Source organism: Fundulus heteroclitus, unplaced genomic scaffold, assembly GCF_011125445.2.
Source record: "Fundulus heteroclitus isolate FHET01 unplaced genomic scaffold, MU-UCD_Fhet_4.1 scaffold_90, whole genome shotgun sequence".
Taxonomy (NCBI): domain Eukaryota; kingdom Metazoa; phylum Chordata; class Actinopteri; order Cyprinodontiformes; family Fundulidae; genus Fundulus; species Fundulus heteroclitus.
In genome coordinates, this window is record NW_023397362.1 from 935,131 (window position 1) to 952,012 (window position 16,882).

Sequence of the window (16,882 nt, forward strand, 5' to 3'; positions counted from 1 at the left end):
ACTAAGTTATTGCAATAAAATACAGATTTTTACACATTACAACCAGCAGTCCCAAAAAGTAGCAATACTCTGGTCTGGACTGGTTAGACAAAATGCTAATAAAAACGTCCTATATAATAAAATACGGAATACAACATATAACTTTATATTCTCTTGAATATTAGTGGGAAAAACATTTACATTTCACTGTATTAGTGCAAGAATGCCCTTAGAAATTCACCAAAAAAAGAAATGATTATGTATTAACCAGTTCTAAGTTAAAGTCTTATGAAGCATGTGTTGGATGTCATAGTTTGCCAATAATTTACAGAAAAAACAACCACCCATTTGGGTCTTACAGGTTATATTAACTCAGCATATTACCGTTTATTTTAGGTGGAAAAGAACCATTTAAAATCTTTCAATGAACCTTCAAAAACAAAGAAAAACACACTGCTGTGACCTTACCAAGCTTAAAACTTGAACAAAACTTACCATCTTATTAAAAAGAAAAAAAACAGTCTTTATCTTGCTTTAATTTGTTTTTATTTAATTGAAAGTCAAAGTGGTGGGTACAGGTTTTGTGCAATTTTAGCCGGACTCGCACAGTGCTCCTTCATCATCAACGTCGTGCTGATCGTAAACTGCTGTGTGAATGGAAACCTAACCCTGCGACTATTTCAGTCTGAACAGCCTCAGGGTCAATTAAAGCCGAACACACGTTAGGTGCTTTGGATTAAATCTGTTCATCGCCATACGGACTTTTATGAAAGGGAAAAAAAAAAAAAAAGAACAGATAAATGTATTGTGCACCTTGATGCTACCTGATTTAAATAAACTCCTTACTCCCAGATTGCACAGTCTGAGAAACACACATTTGGATTCAATCACACACAACACTTTAAGCATAAAGTGTATCTGTTCACAACAACTTAACATTAGCTGTAAAGCTGGCATCCAGATGTTAAATGATGCTCAGGCCTGCTGCTCTGTCATTAAGGGGCTGAAAACTGCCAGAACGGCTAGTTTCCCAGATTACTGGCGGCAGCATGCTGCAACAAAGGAGAGTGGGAAATATTTAAAACCAGCAGATGTTTCACGTTAAACTAAAAGACTTGGGCAACGCTGCAGTTGGGACATGAGGAGCCGATTAAAATTAAACGGTAAAAGTGACAGAGCAACAGCTTACAGAAGAATATCCAGCATTACGATCATTTCAGAGTTCCCCATCGGCTTCAAACTAAGATAATTAAAACAACGAGCTGTAGAGAAGATACACATAACATGCTGTCTCTTTGGGTAGACATTCAACATTTACACGTTGGCGATGAAAGTCGTGTTCTCAAGGAGAACCAGATGAAGCATTGCTCTCAGGGCATTTTCACATACCGTACTAGCTTATGGGTTTAAACCTTGACATTTAAACAGTTAAAAACATTTTAACAGTTAAAAAAAAACACATTTAAGCACCCAAAACTCAGATTACATCAAGCTGAACCTGCAATGGCAAAGTCTGAGTGCAATTATCTAATTTTAGCTGATTTTGACTAGTTTCATTAATAAAGATTAGGCAAATTTATCACTTAATCCTAAAAAAAAAAAAAAAAAAGTCTCCCTTTATTACAAGAAAAACTGTATAAAAGACACTTCTCCGATGCAGCTTTGAGTTTAAATCCCACTCGAGAAGTTAATTATATTTTCATTTATTCTAATATGCATGTGCAACCTAATATTACAACTCTCAAACATTAAACTTTAAACGCTCCGTTAACGTTAGTTGGCTTTTGTTTGTACGTCATTTTCTGGAAAAAGAGCACGGGAATTAAGCCAAACAGAAAAAGAAGCACAGTTGAAAGACGACACATCGGCACTGGGTCAACTCTGAAAGCAATCCTCAGTGTAAACCAGGACCCAAACATTCAGGTGATCATATAAAGACAATCAACATCAGATTTTCCTGTCGTACATTCACAGTGCAGGTGGCAGCAGCTGTCATTGCTGCTCGTACTGGTCGGTGCCCTTCTCAACATGTGGTCTTTATTATTTTTTATTTTGGTTGAACCCCCAACTGTCCCCCCCTTTTCATGTCCTCCATGCAATCCACATGATCGGGGGAAGAATCATGGTGGTCTTTTTGGCTCATAACCGTTCTGACTGGATGACAAAACATGATCCTGTGAGTCTTCCCACCAAAAGCTTCAGATCTGTTAGGTGACCTGTTGGTTTTGCCTGTTGTGACCGCCACGTTAATTGGTTTTCTGGAGGAACCTGCCATCGCCTAAGGTAAAAAAAACAAAAATTTGCAGAAATTCTGCAGGACGTTGAATTATCTTTCAAACTCAAACTGTTAACCAGACAGAGACACTTCTGATTCTCTGTGACCGAAAAACGACAGTATCACTGGCTGACTTTTATAACATAAAAGCTTGATGCTGACTTTTCCTTCCTGTCGTGCTGGTATAGAGCTGGACGGTTTTAAGATCCAGGTAATGGAAATAGTGGGATCATAAATGATACAAAAACCTCAAAGCCTTCCTACAGAGGCAGACAAATGTATGGCCACCCATGGTGAAGCTAAGTAAAAATTCTTAAAATAAATGCAGCAGCATAATCCCGTACTGATAAATGTACCAAGTCCAACCTTTAATTTGAGTAAATTTATCATCAGTGGAGAAAAAGAAAAATGAACAGTAACAGAGGATTTGCTTTTTGAAACTATATAAATCCTTGTGGAAAAATACGGCATGGCAAAAAGGTTAATTTCTTTTGGCCGCGTGGGGACCAATATTTAGAGAGAAGTGCACCTGCATGAGACACATCTTGTGTTCACCAACGTCATCCTCATACCAGGGGGTTGTTTTGGAGGGATGTCCAGGAAATGGCCTTTTCCGTCCAACCTTCGCAAATGTAAAGATTAACTTAGCTAAACTCTGTTTGTATTAACTGGAGTAGTGCGCTCTGGTCAGATGAGATAAAAAATTAACTTTTCTGCAACATTTGTTGTGGAACTAAGGATAAAGATGTGGACAAGTGATTCATGCCAGCTGTTAACTATGGTAAAGGATGTGGGTTGCTGGGGGACACACCCTAATTTAGGGCTGGACGATATAGAAAAAAAGCTCATTGATAAAACAAAATTTGTTTTGAATTTGTTGATAATTATCAATATGATTTCTAAGTGCACCCCTGGCCATTTTATGTTGTTGCTTAGTGACCTATTTTTAATACAGACCACAAACACTGAATTCAAACTCTTAAAAAAAAAAAAAGAAAAAAAAGAACGCCTGCTCTCTGAATTCTTTGAAAGGGGCGGAGCTTGGTACCTGGGTCTGCGTTTGTGATTGGTTGAGAGGGTGTAGCGACTGTAATATTAACCTTCATGACTAGAATGCAAAATAAAGGAAAACTGTTTTATTGAACTTTTTATTGACCCTTTTTTTCCCTCTATCATCTATATGTGTCTATCGACCGATATATATTGTTACTGAATTATCGTCCAACCCTACCCTGGGAAACTAGATAGTAGATGGCAATAGTAATGTTTAATGCATTCTATCGCCCAATTAATTTGTTGCCACCTGCTATAGATTTAAAAATAAATTAAATTGGTTTTATTTCCAGCAGGATATTGATCCAAAACATCTGACCAGTTTTGACACAAAATCGACTTTCTTCGTGGGTTATCTCCAGCAGAAAACATGTTGGTTAGCTGAAGATAAGAGACCACGAGAGAGGACCTGGGACTCTGGACTCTAGAGATTGTGGCAAAGACCCTTCTCTCTGTATGCTCCAAATTTGTTAAATGTTGAGGGAGATGACCAGGGCTTGAAATTATTGAAATGGTTACGAGCTAAATTGTCACAGCGGGGTTAACCATGATTGTGCCACTGGTGGTTAACACTTATTTCTTAATATGAATTTCTTTTTCCAAAGTGAAAACAAATGTTCTCAAATTAAAAAGGTTGGATGCATTTATTTCATGGTTTTGACACCCCTTAAGCAGGGGTGCCAACAAATCTATCCATGTCTGTGTGTGGTTCGTAAACAAATTATTTTACCTTTACCCAACATTTCCTCCTCATTACAAAGTGCTTTTAATGAAATAGACAGAGGTTAACCCTTTATAGTATTGGGAGAATACGAAACAAAAGTTTATATAACAAATATTCGGTGGTTGATTCCCATTCAGAGCAAAACGTATCGTGGTCAGTCCCATCAGTTACCAACAGCAGGACAGTCAGTAAAGGGATCAAATAAGGCCGATCGTTCAAGTTGAACTTCTTTGAAGCAGCAGGAGTCTGTAAATGTATCTGATCAATATCCAGCAGATCTGTTGCATTAAGTTCACTTTCACGCATGTGTCCAAAGGTGACTGGCAATAATAAAAAAATGGCATCCCTAAGGAAGCTACTGAAGGCAAATGTGGTACTGGATAAGAGAAAACAGCAATCTGATTACTGTCCAAATCTTCTTCAATTGAAGAAAAGAAAAAAATCTGCAGCTCATCTCTGGCTCAAATTAGGCTGTTCAGTGCCAGATCCTTCCGTCTTCAGGTGAGCGTTAAAGGTAGAGCTTGATCTTGCCTTCCTTGGCGAGCGTATGGATGACCTCGGTCTCGAAGTCGGCACTGTGGACACCGGTCTTCCTGAAGGCTCCAGCGTAGCGGTTCTCCTCCCAGTAGTGATGCCAGTTCCCCTGCTTGTCGGCACCGTAACCAAACACAGACACCTGAAAACAGACGAAAAGCAAAACCATCGGTCACCATTTTTAAATCTGTGACTCTGAGACTTAGTATAAGAAACAGAGAATAAAGTGTTAACCATTGTTATACTGTAAAAAAATATATTAATAAACTTGAAATAATTTTGATTTTAATAAACATCTGCATTATGTCGTGGTGACAGCTAGCCAGCTAAAGTATCTATTGCTGTAAAGTAAATCACTACATCAGTTGGTTCCTCTGATGTCTGTGATATGGATGCATATCACTATCATTTTAAATACCACCGAGAAGATAATTTGAGTAATTCAATTAAAACATATATATACACACACACACACCACACACTGATATATATCTCAAGTGTTTGTTTCTGTTAATTTTGCTGGTTATGGCTTACAGCGAAACAAAACTCAGCTTCTCAGAAAATGTTAATATCACGTAAGACCGATATAATAAGGCTTCCTTGATCAGAAAGGTTGGCCTGCAGACAAGCTTTTCTATGCATTACATTTGCACACAACACTCGATTGGGGCTCCTAGGTGCCCAAAGGAGCGTTATCACAGATCCTTCCTCCCAGCAAGTGTTAGACTTTATAACCATCGTTGCTCCCAGAAAGCTCAACAAGTGTTTACATCTAGGCTTCTTTTTGCAGATTTGTGGTAAATGGTCTGTTGGCGTTTCAGAAAAAATCTGTCCAACAGGAAGTTGCACATTTCTTTCAGTATGCTACCTTTAATAACCGTGCAGCGTGTATCTGCATGCTTCCATTTGCCTGTCACTTTGCTGCTGGTACGCATGAACTTCCTCACTGTGGGACAATAAAGGATAATTCCATTTCTTTTGCATAAACTACAGTATCAGTGCAGCGTGCAGCCTGTGCCACTGCTGTAGTGTTATGACAGTCCAGGGTGCTTGAATAGCAGCCTCTCATTTGCATTTTGGTGCTTGCCACCTTTATCTGACCAATAGATTCTGAAAGGGTTTGAAGTTCGGCGAGTTCACACTCTTTACAAACCGACTCCGATTACAGTGCACACATTTTGAATCTCCCACCAAGTCTTGAATGAGCTTTGCTTCTGTAAAAGCTACTGCAAGCCAAACAAATGGTACTAATCAGTACTGAGGCTCTCTCGACAGGTAAAAAGAAAGAGGAAGAAATGAGGAGGCGCGAGGCCAGAATGCTGATCACATGAGATCTTATGGAAGCGTAGTTCCTCCTCCACGCTCCTCCCATTGTCGTCAGTAGAACCAGGTCAACACTCAGGTGTAATCTGCCAGACTGTGGAATAGCACGACTCCAAGATTACCTAAGTGTATATGCTGCCTTTATCAGCCCCTGTGTCCATATCTATTTATGCCACATCTATGACGTCCACCATGGCTTTGAATCATCTGTTATTTTCCCAATAACTTTTTTCAGCAGCCTCATGTAATATGTAACATCTAAAACTTCCCAATCCTCTCAGGGCTTCAGTTACCCTGTTTGTGTACTTTTTACTCACACGTTTTTTTATCCCCTTCTATTAATATGCTAGGCTATGATATGCTGAACAGCCAGCTTCTTTATCTATGATCCTATTTGGCTCACCCTGTTTTTTGGAGGGTGTTACTAATTACTGCCTGCTAGACAACTGACAGAGCAGTGCTTATCATGGTAGTGTAGGTACATATTTCTGTCATATAAATTATATGGGGCGACGTGGCACAGAGGTTAGGGAGTTCGTCTTGCAATTGGCGGGTTGTCAGTTTGATCCCCTGCACTGACTGTCTCTGTCGTTGTGTCCTTGGGCAAGACACTTCACCCGCATTGCCTGTTGGCGGTGGTCAGAGGGCCCGGTGGCGCCGATGCATGGCAGCCTCGCCTCTGTCAGTCTGCCCCAGGGCAGCTGTAGCTACTAACATAGCTCACCAACGTCAGGGTGTGAATGTGTGTGTGAATGGGTGAATGACTGGACTGTAGTGTAAAGCGCTTTGGAGGTCGTCAAGACTAGTTAAAGAGCTATACAAGTACAAGCCATTTACCATTTACCATAAAATGGCCTTCACATTTTTGCATCAAAAACATTTATTGGTCTTGTTTAAAATTCGGATTTTCAGGAAAACTCAATATTGAGTTTTCAGTAGTTGTGAAAATAAACACTTGGAATATGTCACTGTGTGTGAATCAACTTGATATCTGGGTTTCATTTAGCTAAAAAAACAATCTTTCCTTGATTTTTTTTTATTAACGCTTGTATCATAATAAAGTCCAAGGAAGAATGGAAGAATTTCTATACCATAAATCTAAAAATCTTCAGAATCTCATACAGTAAATGCGTAATCAAATGGGCTACACAGCACATTTTTTCTACTGCATTAATCTGTCAGTCTCAGGCAAAATTTCTCCCCAAACTTTGGACATTTAAGAAAGTTCCAGATTTGTGAAACATATATAGTGAAACATAGGAAACTAGGAACACACAAACCACATGTCTCTATGAATGAAAGATAAAAAAATAAATAAAATAAAAAAGCTTGCTTCCTACCTGGTCACAGGTATGCAGAGCAAAGATGATGGCCAGCATGCCGGTGGACGGATAGCGACCGTGATGTTCTGTCCAATGATCATGAACATACTTAAAGAAGACTGGATTCACCACCAGAACCTACGTAAACATAAACAGGGTTTCCATTTTAGTGCTTAACTGGCAGAAAATGCACAAAAAAAAAAAAAAATCATCAACTACAGCAGATTTTCTTTTCATTGATGCCCTGTCCACAAGTGAGTCACTTTCTAGCAAACTGAAGATATCAAACCAAACTGTGGTATCACACCATCGAGCCAGAATATCATTCTTTTTTTACTCTGTTTTGCCTTTTGATGTATTGTGACTTTTAAATGAAATTTAATGAAACTTCAATCGTAGCTAATCAAGCTCGTTTATCATTTGAGTAAATTCATTGAGTTGTCATGTTAAAACCCATCTTGTCCATCGCCTTCCACTTATCTGAGATCGGGTCACCGGGGGGCAAGAAGTCCAGGTGGGGAAACCCAGACATCTTCTCCCCGGCAACATACTCCAACTAACTCTGGGGCATCTCAAGGCGTTCTGTAATCCCGCCAACCAGTTCTGGGTATTCCCCGGGGTTTCCTCACAGTGGGACGTCCCCAGAAAACCCCCCCAAAAAGAGCCCCCCCTGAGGCACCCTGATCAGATGCCCAAATCATCTTAACTGACTCTTTTGGATGCGGAGAAGCAGCAGCTCTACTTGGATGATGGAGCTCCTATCGCCATCTCTAAGGCTGAGCCCAGCCAGCCTCCATGGAAGCTCAATTCGGCCGCTTGTATCCAGGATCTCATTCTTTCAGCCATGATCCAAACCTCATGACCATAGGCGAGGGTCAAAACAGGGATGGACTAGTAAAACGAGAGCTTTGCTTTTTGGCTTTCCCCCCCCCCCCACCCCCACCACAACAGATCAGAGCAGCACCTGCATTACTGCAGACGAAGCGCCAACACATCCGCCCATCTTTTGTTCCTACCATCACTCAGGAACAAGATACCAAGATACGGGCACAGACTGAGCCCTGAGCCAAAGAGGGTTTAAACAAACAACAACAACAACATAAAAGAAGTCAAAAGTCAATCATCCTTTAAAATCAATACCATGAATAAGACTTACAGCAGAAATTGTTTCTTCAGAAAGGAAGGAGCTTATTTACCTTGTCTTTATCGGCCTCCACTTTGTTTTTAACCCTCATGTAAGTCCTGAAAACAACAGTTGGGTGAAAAGTTATTTTTTATCAAGTTGCATACATGTGTATAAAAGTTTAAATTCAAACCTATAATTCTGCTCATAAGTTTACATTCATCATGAGAATGAATATCAATATCTTGACTTTTACTAATGCCGTCTGGCTCAAGCCTTCTCCATATAACCAGAACCAGAACTAAACACGGAAAAGCAGCATTTAGTTCCTATGCTCCACTGATCTGGAACAAACTTCCAGAAAACTGTAAAAGTGCAAAAAGTTCCTTTAAATCAAGATTAAAAACACATTTGTTTAGGATTGCTTCGATTGTTCTAGTTAAACTGTTTTACTGAAACATCATTAGTTCCGCTTTGTAGTCAAACTGTTTTTAATGTTTGCTTTTAGTTTCTATTCTCCCATGTTCTCCCATTACTACTTGATTTATTCTGTTTTATTTTCCTATTTTTAATTATGTAAAGCACTTTGCCTTGCCTTTAGAACTTTCTTTTCATGGTTAAATGATTATTTGCCATAACATTTCAATATTCTTTTTCAAACAACAATTCTGGTGGAATAATGTTAATTTTACTGCGGATTTTCTACAGGTACATCTCTGTACTGCTGAAAAGTGCAATATTTCTTGTCATTCATTTAAAAAAGTGAAATTGTTATATTATAGAGATTCATTACACATTGAGTAAAATATGTCAAGCTTTTATTTCTTGTAATTTTGATGATTACATCAGACCAGGGCTATCCAACGAAATTGCTTAAGGTGGGGTGGGGGGTTGGGGTAGAGTTACCAAAGGCCAGCAGCTCAGGGATTATTAGTTATTATGCAAAAAATTACCTGTTACCTTTTAAATTATTTTATTTTACAGCATCAAATCATAAATGTAATTAGCAGAACCAGACTGTATAATTCAAAGAATAACATCAAATGTCAAAATTTGTTTCATTTTTTATGTAAAACTGGTAAAGTGAACAAAAATTGATACATATTTTCTCATGTTTCTTTTTATGTCATTAAAAATAAACAAATTAAAGGAAAATGTATTGACCATGTGTCATTTCAGCCAAAAGCATGTGGCAGTTCTACTTATTTCTGTTCACACAGAAAATAAAAGTATAAGGCTGTTTCCATTTCATTTAATAGCCTTAGATTAAAATCTAGTAGAAAGCAAAGTTGCAGCTAATGCAAAAAAACAAAAAAAACAAAGCAACAACATTCCAGCTGATATGGTAAGCTTAAATATTTCTCTTCAAAACAATGTTTCATCATAACAGTTTGGTTTGTAGTAATCCGAAGGGCGCACCTGAGAGACACAGTAGTGTTAGGCTTGGGTGGTCATGGGACTGTTCATTTGTTCACCATTTGTCAATTTAACTTGTTAATCCTTATTCTATCCATTGGTGTAGGGGTGCAGTTAGACAGAGACAGTTTTGCACCACGAGTTAATTTTAGTGACAACCTCTGTTTGTTTTGCCTTTAGGTTAGTAAACCTGCCTTCTGGCAACCCTTTGTTGAGCAATTATTGAAGTGCAAAGAAAGACAAAATGTGGCCTGGGTTGGACGGATTATTTGGTTTCGTTGTTGGTTTTTAACAGTGAAGCCATTCGCGGGCTGGATTACTGCCAGTTAGGTATCCCAGCATCAGACCAACCAAAAAGGGATGCTTTAAGCACAAATGTCAGGCTTGTGCAAAGTATGTCCATTTCTATGCACTCAACACTTGGTTGGACCTCCTCCTGCATGAAGCAACAGTCCCATTGAGCCTATTGAGCAACAGTTCAGTTCCCTTTTGTCTTAAGCCCATAAGACACTTATAGCCCTTGTTCATCGGAGCGTAGTAGCTCTAGAGCCACTGACTCCAGCGTCAGTCCACTTGTGAAGCTCCCCCAAATTCTTGAATGGATTTTGCTTGACAAGCCTCTCAAGGCTGCAGTTCTCCCCGTTTCTGGTGAACACTTCTTCCTTCCACTTACTTCTCTGTCAAATTCCTGGGAGACAGAACTCTCAACAACTAGTTCAGCATTGACCTTTTGTGGCTTTCCCTCCTTGTGAAGGGTGTATTTTTTCCTGCAACTTGCCAGTGAACCTAAAAACTTTTTTTGTGACCATCAGCAAGCTTAGGTCAATTCTGGTTGGACGTTTGATTTGCCAGTTGGACATTATTTATATTATGCCTAAAATTTGGACCCATGGCAGGAATCCAATAGCCTCCAGAGACCATCCTGATCTCGCGAGCTTTCAAGGTTTCACTCGCAGATCAGTCTGGCTACTCTCCGTTAAAGAAAATTTGGAGCCGTTCACCAAACGAACGTCCAATCAGCGTTGGCTTTGAGGCGGGTTGAGGTGTGACGCAACGAGAAGATCGACAGTTTAGTCTAAAGAACATGACGGCTTCAGCTGATGAAACTAGCGTTAGCGTGGCTATCGACCAAATTTTTTCGGAATTACAGAGTATTTCTTTGCTGAGCTAACGAGCCTTTACCTGCAGCAGCAAGAGTAGCTTGGTTTGTGGTTATGTTTTCGTCGTCGCTCTGTTACGAGCGACGACGAAGCATGTTGACAAGTACGTCATATGCTTCGTTGATCTGATTGGTTTATTTGGCCCGTCTATCACCAACATAGGCCAATCAGCTAACCAGTATTTTCGCCCCTTCCCAAAATTACTTCAACAGAAGGTTTCCAGATGGATATGCGGAGCAAATCTATCTGGCGGCGTCAGGTTAGGAATCCAATCAGTTTAAATGATCTCTATCCATTCGGCCAAGAGGATTACTTAAATATGGAACCAGATATGGACATGGACCTTGCTGATGGCTGCAAAAAACGTTTTGTTTCTTTGCAACTTGCTAAAGAATATTTAGCCAAATATTAATGAGGGTGAATGATGAGGGTAATGAGGGTAAATAATTTAAAGCACAATATTATGAAATCCCAGATAATGATGAGAATATGTAAACTTCTAACTTGAGCTGTGTAATGTGGAGAACAATTTTCATTTTCGGTCCAGTTACGTGGTTATGTTTGTGTTTGATGACTAAATCTCCAACTTCCTGTTGCAGTAGTTCTGCTCGTGATTTATTTTGCACCATTTTGAGACTTTCTACAAAAACACTATAATAAATGGAAAACTGCAGTGCGCTGCAACACTAATCATCCGTTAGTTTCTCCATGATCTAAAGTGATGATCTCTTTTCTGGATAATGAGTAAAGCCTTGACATCTCAAATAAAGCCCAGAATAGGAACAAAATCTATAAAAAGTTTAAAAGGAGTTACTGTCTATATAGGGTAGGTGGATTGAAAGGACTAGGCCTTGAGGAACGTCTTTCTATAACTGACAATAATAAAGTACCAAGATATAAAAATGGACAAGGATAAACAGGAAACTTTAATATTGTGAATTTTAGAGACATTCCCGATGTTTATTCCACACAGGCAGAATGAGATGTGAAAGTAAAGCAAGAGGGAATACAGAGCTAATTTACTAATTAACCAAGACCAATAAAAATTAATGCATTACAGACATATTATGGCCATAATATACTTTACAGTGCATTTTACTGCATTAGCCCAGTTTTATAATCACAACTCATATTATTTATGTGTTTATTGTAACCATGGAAAGTGAAAGAATAGCCTTGTTATGGACTGATAACCATGGGAAGACTGCTGACTTGACAGCTGTCTATTGACACCCTCCACCATGAGGGTAGTCTCCTAATGCCCGTTTCCCACGGTCTCCGTTTGGCCGGGCTCCACCTGGTGCCGCCCCCGTTGCAAGCATTTTGATTATAGTTTTTTTCCCCTTCCAGGATGGCTTTTTTCCATTCCTCCTCGTCAGGTAGTACGACTAGAGCTGAGAAGGGCTGGGATGTGACGTAAGCAGTTCACTGATTGGCCGAGGGACAAGGAGAAACAAAGGTTTTCTCAGAGGAAATGCAGGGAATGTTAGACTGAAGAGCTCCGGCACTAAAATTAAGAATCACCATGAATGGAGTGGCTCAAAGTGAAATACAACTTTACTTTTTACAAACCATAAACCAAACTCTAAGGAAACAAAAGAGAAGGGACACTTCAGCTTTCTATACGCATACGAAGGCGCCGTATTTAATAACACAAATCAGATCGCCAGATCCAGGGAGGGTTGCTCTCATTTTACATACACTGAAAGCTCTTAAGTTTAGTCTTTAAGAGTGTTTGGTTCAAAGGCTGAGGTGAAGCTCTCCTCCTAAAGCCCTGAATTTTTAACTCCTTAAGGCAAACTTTGGAGTAGATGAGACAGTCTCGTCTCTCCTCTCCGCTTCTGTCACGCCTCAATACCTGTGCAGGCAGAAAGAAGCAGCGCCTTATTTATTAGTTCAGGCTGATCTGTGGTCCAGACATTCTTGTACGTGCAATAATACAAGCATTATAAGTATTTTAAAAAATATATTTTTTTAACTAAATTATTTTACTTTTTTATTCTTTACTGTTTCTTGCAGATTTCCTTAAAGTTTTAACGTCACAGTAATGTTTAACACTGGCAGAGGGCACAATACTGACGGCTGGAGGTGGGGCTTAAAGCCGCCCCTAGGAAGCGTTCACCACCTCCTGGCCATACTGGGTCTTTGGAAAACCAACATGGGTAGAAAAGTGGCATAAAACGTCCTTGTTAAACAATCTGGCTGTTCGGAGAATTCTTTCCATATCTACTAATGGAAATTTGAGTGTTGAAAAACCTTAAAGTGCTTATACCGTACAGTATCTGCACATACTTTTTGGGAGGCCAATATTTCTGTATTAAAATTCCTTTTAATTAATTTATGTATTTATTTGATAAGAAATAAATATAAGATAAGAAACTATAAATATAACTATAAATATAAGAAACAAAATTTGGGAGTTTTCTCTTACTGCAACTATCAAAACAAACATAAATGTGTGAAAATATCACCATGTGTGTGTAATCAATTTATAAAGCTTTTTATATTTTGAATTGATTTATTAAAATTAGGGCTGGGCAACGATTAAAATATTTAATCGCGATTAATCGCCCTGATTAATCGCGATTAATCGCGATTAATCGCATTGTATTTACAAACTCCAAGAATTAATTCAAAAGTAGTGTAAAGAGCACTTTTATTTTAATGTTCTGCTGCCATATGAACAAAAGTGTTGTAACATTTGTAGCACTTATTTTATACTGGATATTTTCAACCCATCTATTGAATTTAGTGCACTAGTTGATCTTTTCTTCATAAGAGAACAGCAAGCACTGCAGCCAAAATATGGCCTTTTTTGACCTGCTGTATATTAGCCAGTCCCTAAGCTTGATGTATCATGAAACTGTTGACCTTTTGGGTTTTGTGGTTTTTATTTTATTATTACAATTAAATAATAATAATAATAATAATAATGTTATGTTCAGTGTTTTTTCGCTAATCCACCTCTTATATATTTCAATCCTTATGTAATTTTGTCTGTGTTGTGTGCACCTGCCTGTTGCTTTAATCCTATAAATTTCCCCGTCGTGGGATAAAAAAAGGATTAGCTAATGTTATCTTATCTTAAATAACACTTTTTAATATATGTACTGGGTTCTTTCAAGGTCTTAATTACATGTTATGTGTGGGCTCCAGTAACATCCATCCATCCATCCATCCATCCATCCATCCATCCATCCATCCACTGATCTACCTGGATGTTCCCTGCAGGACTGAAACGCCTCAGTCAGAGACGTCTGTGGGTCTGTCAGGGCAGTGAGAGAAGTTTCGTCTCCTCTCTCCGTTTCTGGGGCTCGACGTTTTCATGTTTTTTCACGTGCTTAGATAAATTTGTTGTGTTTCCACTGAAATGAACCGGCTTTTTACAAAACATACAGCTTGATTTCATTTACGGTATTAAAATAAAGCCAAACGGTGCTACTTCCTCTGTTCATGTTTTTCCGCTGCTGCGGTCTCTCTCAGCTGTTTGTTTGTTAAGCTTGTGTGAGAGCTGAGTGGGCGGGCCAGGCTGAGCCTGCGTGCTGATTGGCTGGCGCCGATGAGGCATGTACGAGAGGGGAGGGGGAGCGGGAGAGTGCTGCCGTGACAGCGCGCTGACTGCAGCGCGCCTGCTGACTGACACTGACTGAAAGCATGTGAGCAACATGCGTTAATGCGCGATAAAATAAATATCGCCGTTAATAGTCTAATGAATTAACGCGAAATTAACGCGTTAACTTGCCCAGCCCTAATTAAAATAAATTAGCTTTTTAATTAGATTTTAATTCACAGAGGCTTATCTGTATGCATACGTTAAGGTTCATATAAACATGAATTTATTCAACATAGACATACTGTATCTGATTTATTTTGTACACCTTACATTTTGATATGGCCGGTGGACAACGCACTGGTCAGCCACTCCAGGTCCCTCAGCTTGAACGGCAGCAGGACGAGGCTGACGCCATGACGCACGTCCACAGCACTCTCTGGGTACATGAAGTGATGCGTTGTCCGGTTCCCGACATCCCGCTCGAAACCTCGAGTTACCGCCTTGTTCATTCTGAGCGGGAGGAGGGTCAATGAGGAGGATGAGAAGAGCGTACATCTGCATTCGTCGGTGCGCAACCATACAAACATACCGAATGATGAAGCTGTGCGAGTCGATTAATCTGCCGTGCCCGGACCCCTGCAGGTTGCCCGAGTTGCCGACAACTGCACATTTACGACAACGTGTGGGGACGGGCCTGGTGTCCACAGTGGGTGGGGAAATGACCTCAAACATTTTTGCCATCACTTCCTCTAACGTCTGACCACTACCAGACCGCTGCAGACCCTGTGGAAAAAGTAAAACTGTAGAGGATCATTTGGGATCGGTATTTAGTGCCATTCACTGGCATTTTAATTGTTGCAAACTGCTGTAAGAAAGCCTACGGTGGATGTATATAAAAATATATATATAAAAAAAGATTTCTTTTTACAGTTATGGATCAGCTACAGACTGCATTCTGCAAACCTGAATGATGATGTTAGCAGCTTTGGTACCACCCCTCCTCCTTTTAATCTACTAATGGTCTCTGCAGCAAGACTTAATCTATAAATGCAGGAAAAAGACTGAAAACATTTGTCTCCGTGTACACGCTGCAGACAGCTCCCATAACAGGGAACCAGAAACGGTTTTGGGACTGCATTCAGACCTTTACAACCCATTGTTTTGCACATGTGATTTTTAGATTAAGCATTTCCAGTCTGCAAGGACTTCCTGTAAAATGAATCAGAGTCCGTTGTTGCTCCTCATCTCCATCCAGTGCAGGAAACGTGTCTAGATGTCGTAGTTGTGACTCTGATCAGGGTAATGCTTCTAGTCCTTTAGTCATTGTGATATCTGTGGTTTTAGTGAGGAAATCCAGAAACTTAATTCTCTAACAGTAAACCAAAGCCATGGGGCAGATATTATATGTAGCTGTGTCGTGAATTCTTGTCCCAACAAACTGAATCCTCTGTTTGATTATATCCATAACAAATCTTTGCAAACATGTTCCTATACCCGGAGAGATGTTTTTGACCCTGTCCCTCTATCCAGTCGCTCCACAACTCTTGATTTTAGACTTTTAGCCTTAATGGAAATATTTGAGAGTTTAATCAGATGTGAGATTTTAAAGCAGTTTGCATGCATGCCTCACAGAATAGGGGAGGGTGCAACCCCCACACTACTAAATCTACTTTATGACCACCTTTAATGGGGCTCATGCCAGGCTTTTATTTGTGGATTCTTCCTTGACTTTCGATACAGTTCAGCTGGACATTTTAATCAGAAGGCTGCTTTAACAATGATCACAAACAAACAGCACTATATTCTGATAGTGAGTATTAACAATTATTTCTCATATTTTCATTGGGTCACCTCAAGGCTAGGTCGACACCGCAGAACAAATCCGCCTATGGATATTGATCAAAACTTTGAACCTTGACCAGCCATGTAAAAAATGTTTTTTCCAAAACTGCTAGATGCTGAAATTATTCTGCTAATTGTTATTAATATTACTGGAGAATTCTTGTAAATAAGAGTTACTTAATCCAGGTATTTAAACAAAGTGATAAAATAAAACACTTTTGTACACAGCTATGTCTTCTTCACTCTTGCAGTGTACAGGTAGTAAATATATCTATTTCTTTTAAAGGTTTAAACTAATTTCTAAAAATGGAACATCAACAGACAGAATCAACAGCAAACATTAAAATTTAACTCACCCAATAACTCCAAATCTATAATTTTTGATACAAATATTTCTGACACCTCTACCTCTTCAACAAAGTCAGTAATTTTATGAACATACAATTTACAACATAAAAATGTATATATTTTACACAGGCTTTATAGAAATGCTGAAAACATGAGGAAAATGTATTTTTTGTTCTAACGCTTCGATTATGATACAAAGAAAATTTCATAGCCTGATTTTTTTTTTTTTT

At 39.2% G+C, this 16,882-nt stretch overlaps 1 protein-coding gene across 1 annotated transcript in view; it reads right to left on the bottom strand.

The window, feature by feature from the left end:
- Positions 1-3,932: 3,932 nt before the first annotated feature.
- The window catches only part of st3gal8 (ST3 beta-galactoside alpha-2,3-sialyltransferase 8), a 28,760-nt gene continuing 15,810 nt past the window's right edge, over positions 3,933-16,882 (bottom strand). Inside the window, exons 5-9 of the mRNA XM_036134741.1 lie at positions 15,052-15,245; positions 14,793-14,972; positions 8,407-8,452; positions 7,229-7,348; positions 3,933-4,707 (exon numbers count right to left, since the gene is read on the bottom strand). Of these exons, the coding sequence (XP_035990634.1) occupies positions 4,540-4,707; positions 7,229-7,348; positions 8,407-8,452; positions 14,793-14,972; positions 15,052-15,245 (708 nt within the window). The 3' untranslated portion in view covers positions 3,933-4,539. The remainder of the gene's footprint in view (positions 4,708-7,228; positions 7,349-8,406; positions 8,453-14,792; positions 14,973-15,051; positions 15,246-16,882) is intronic.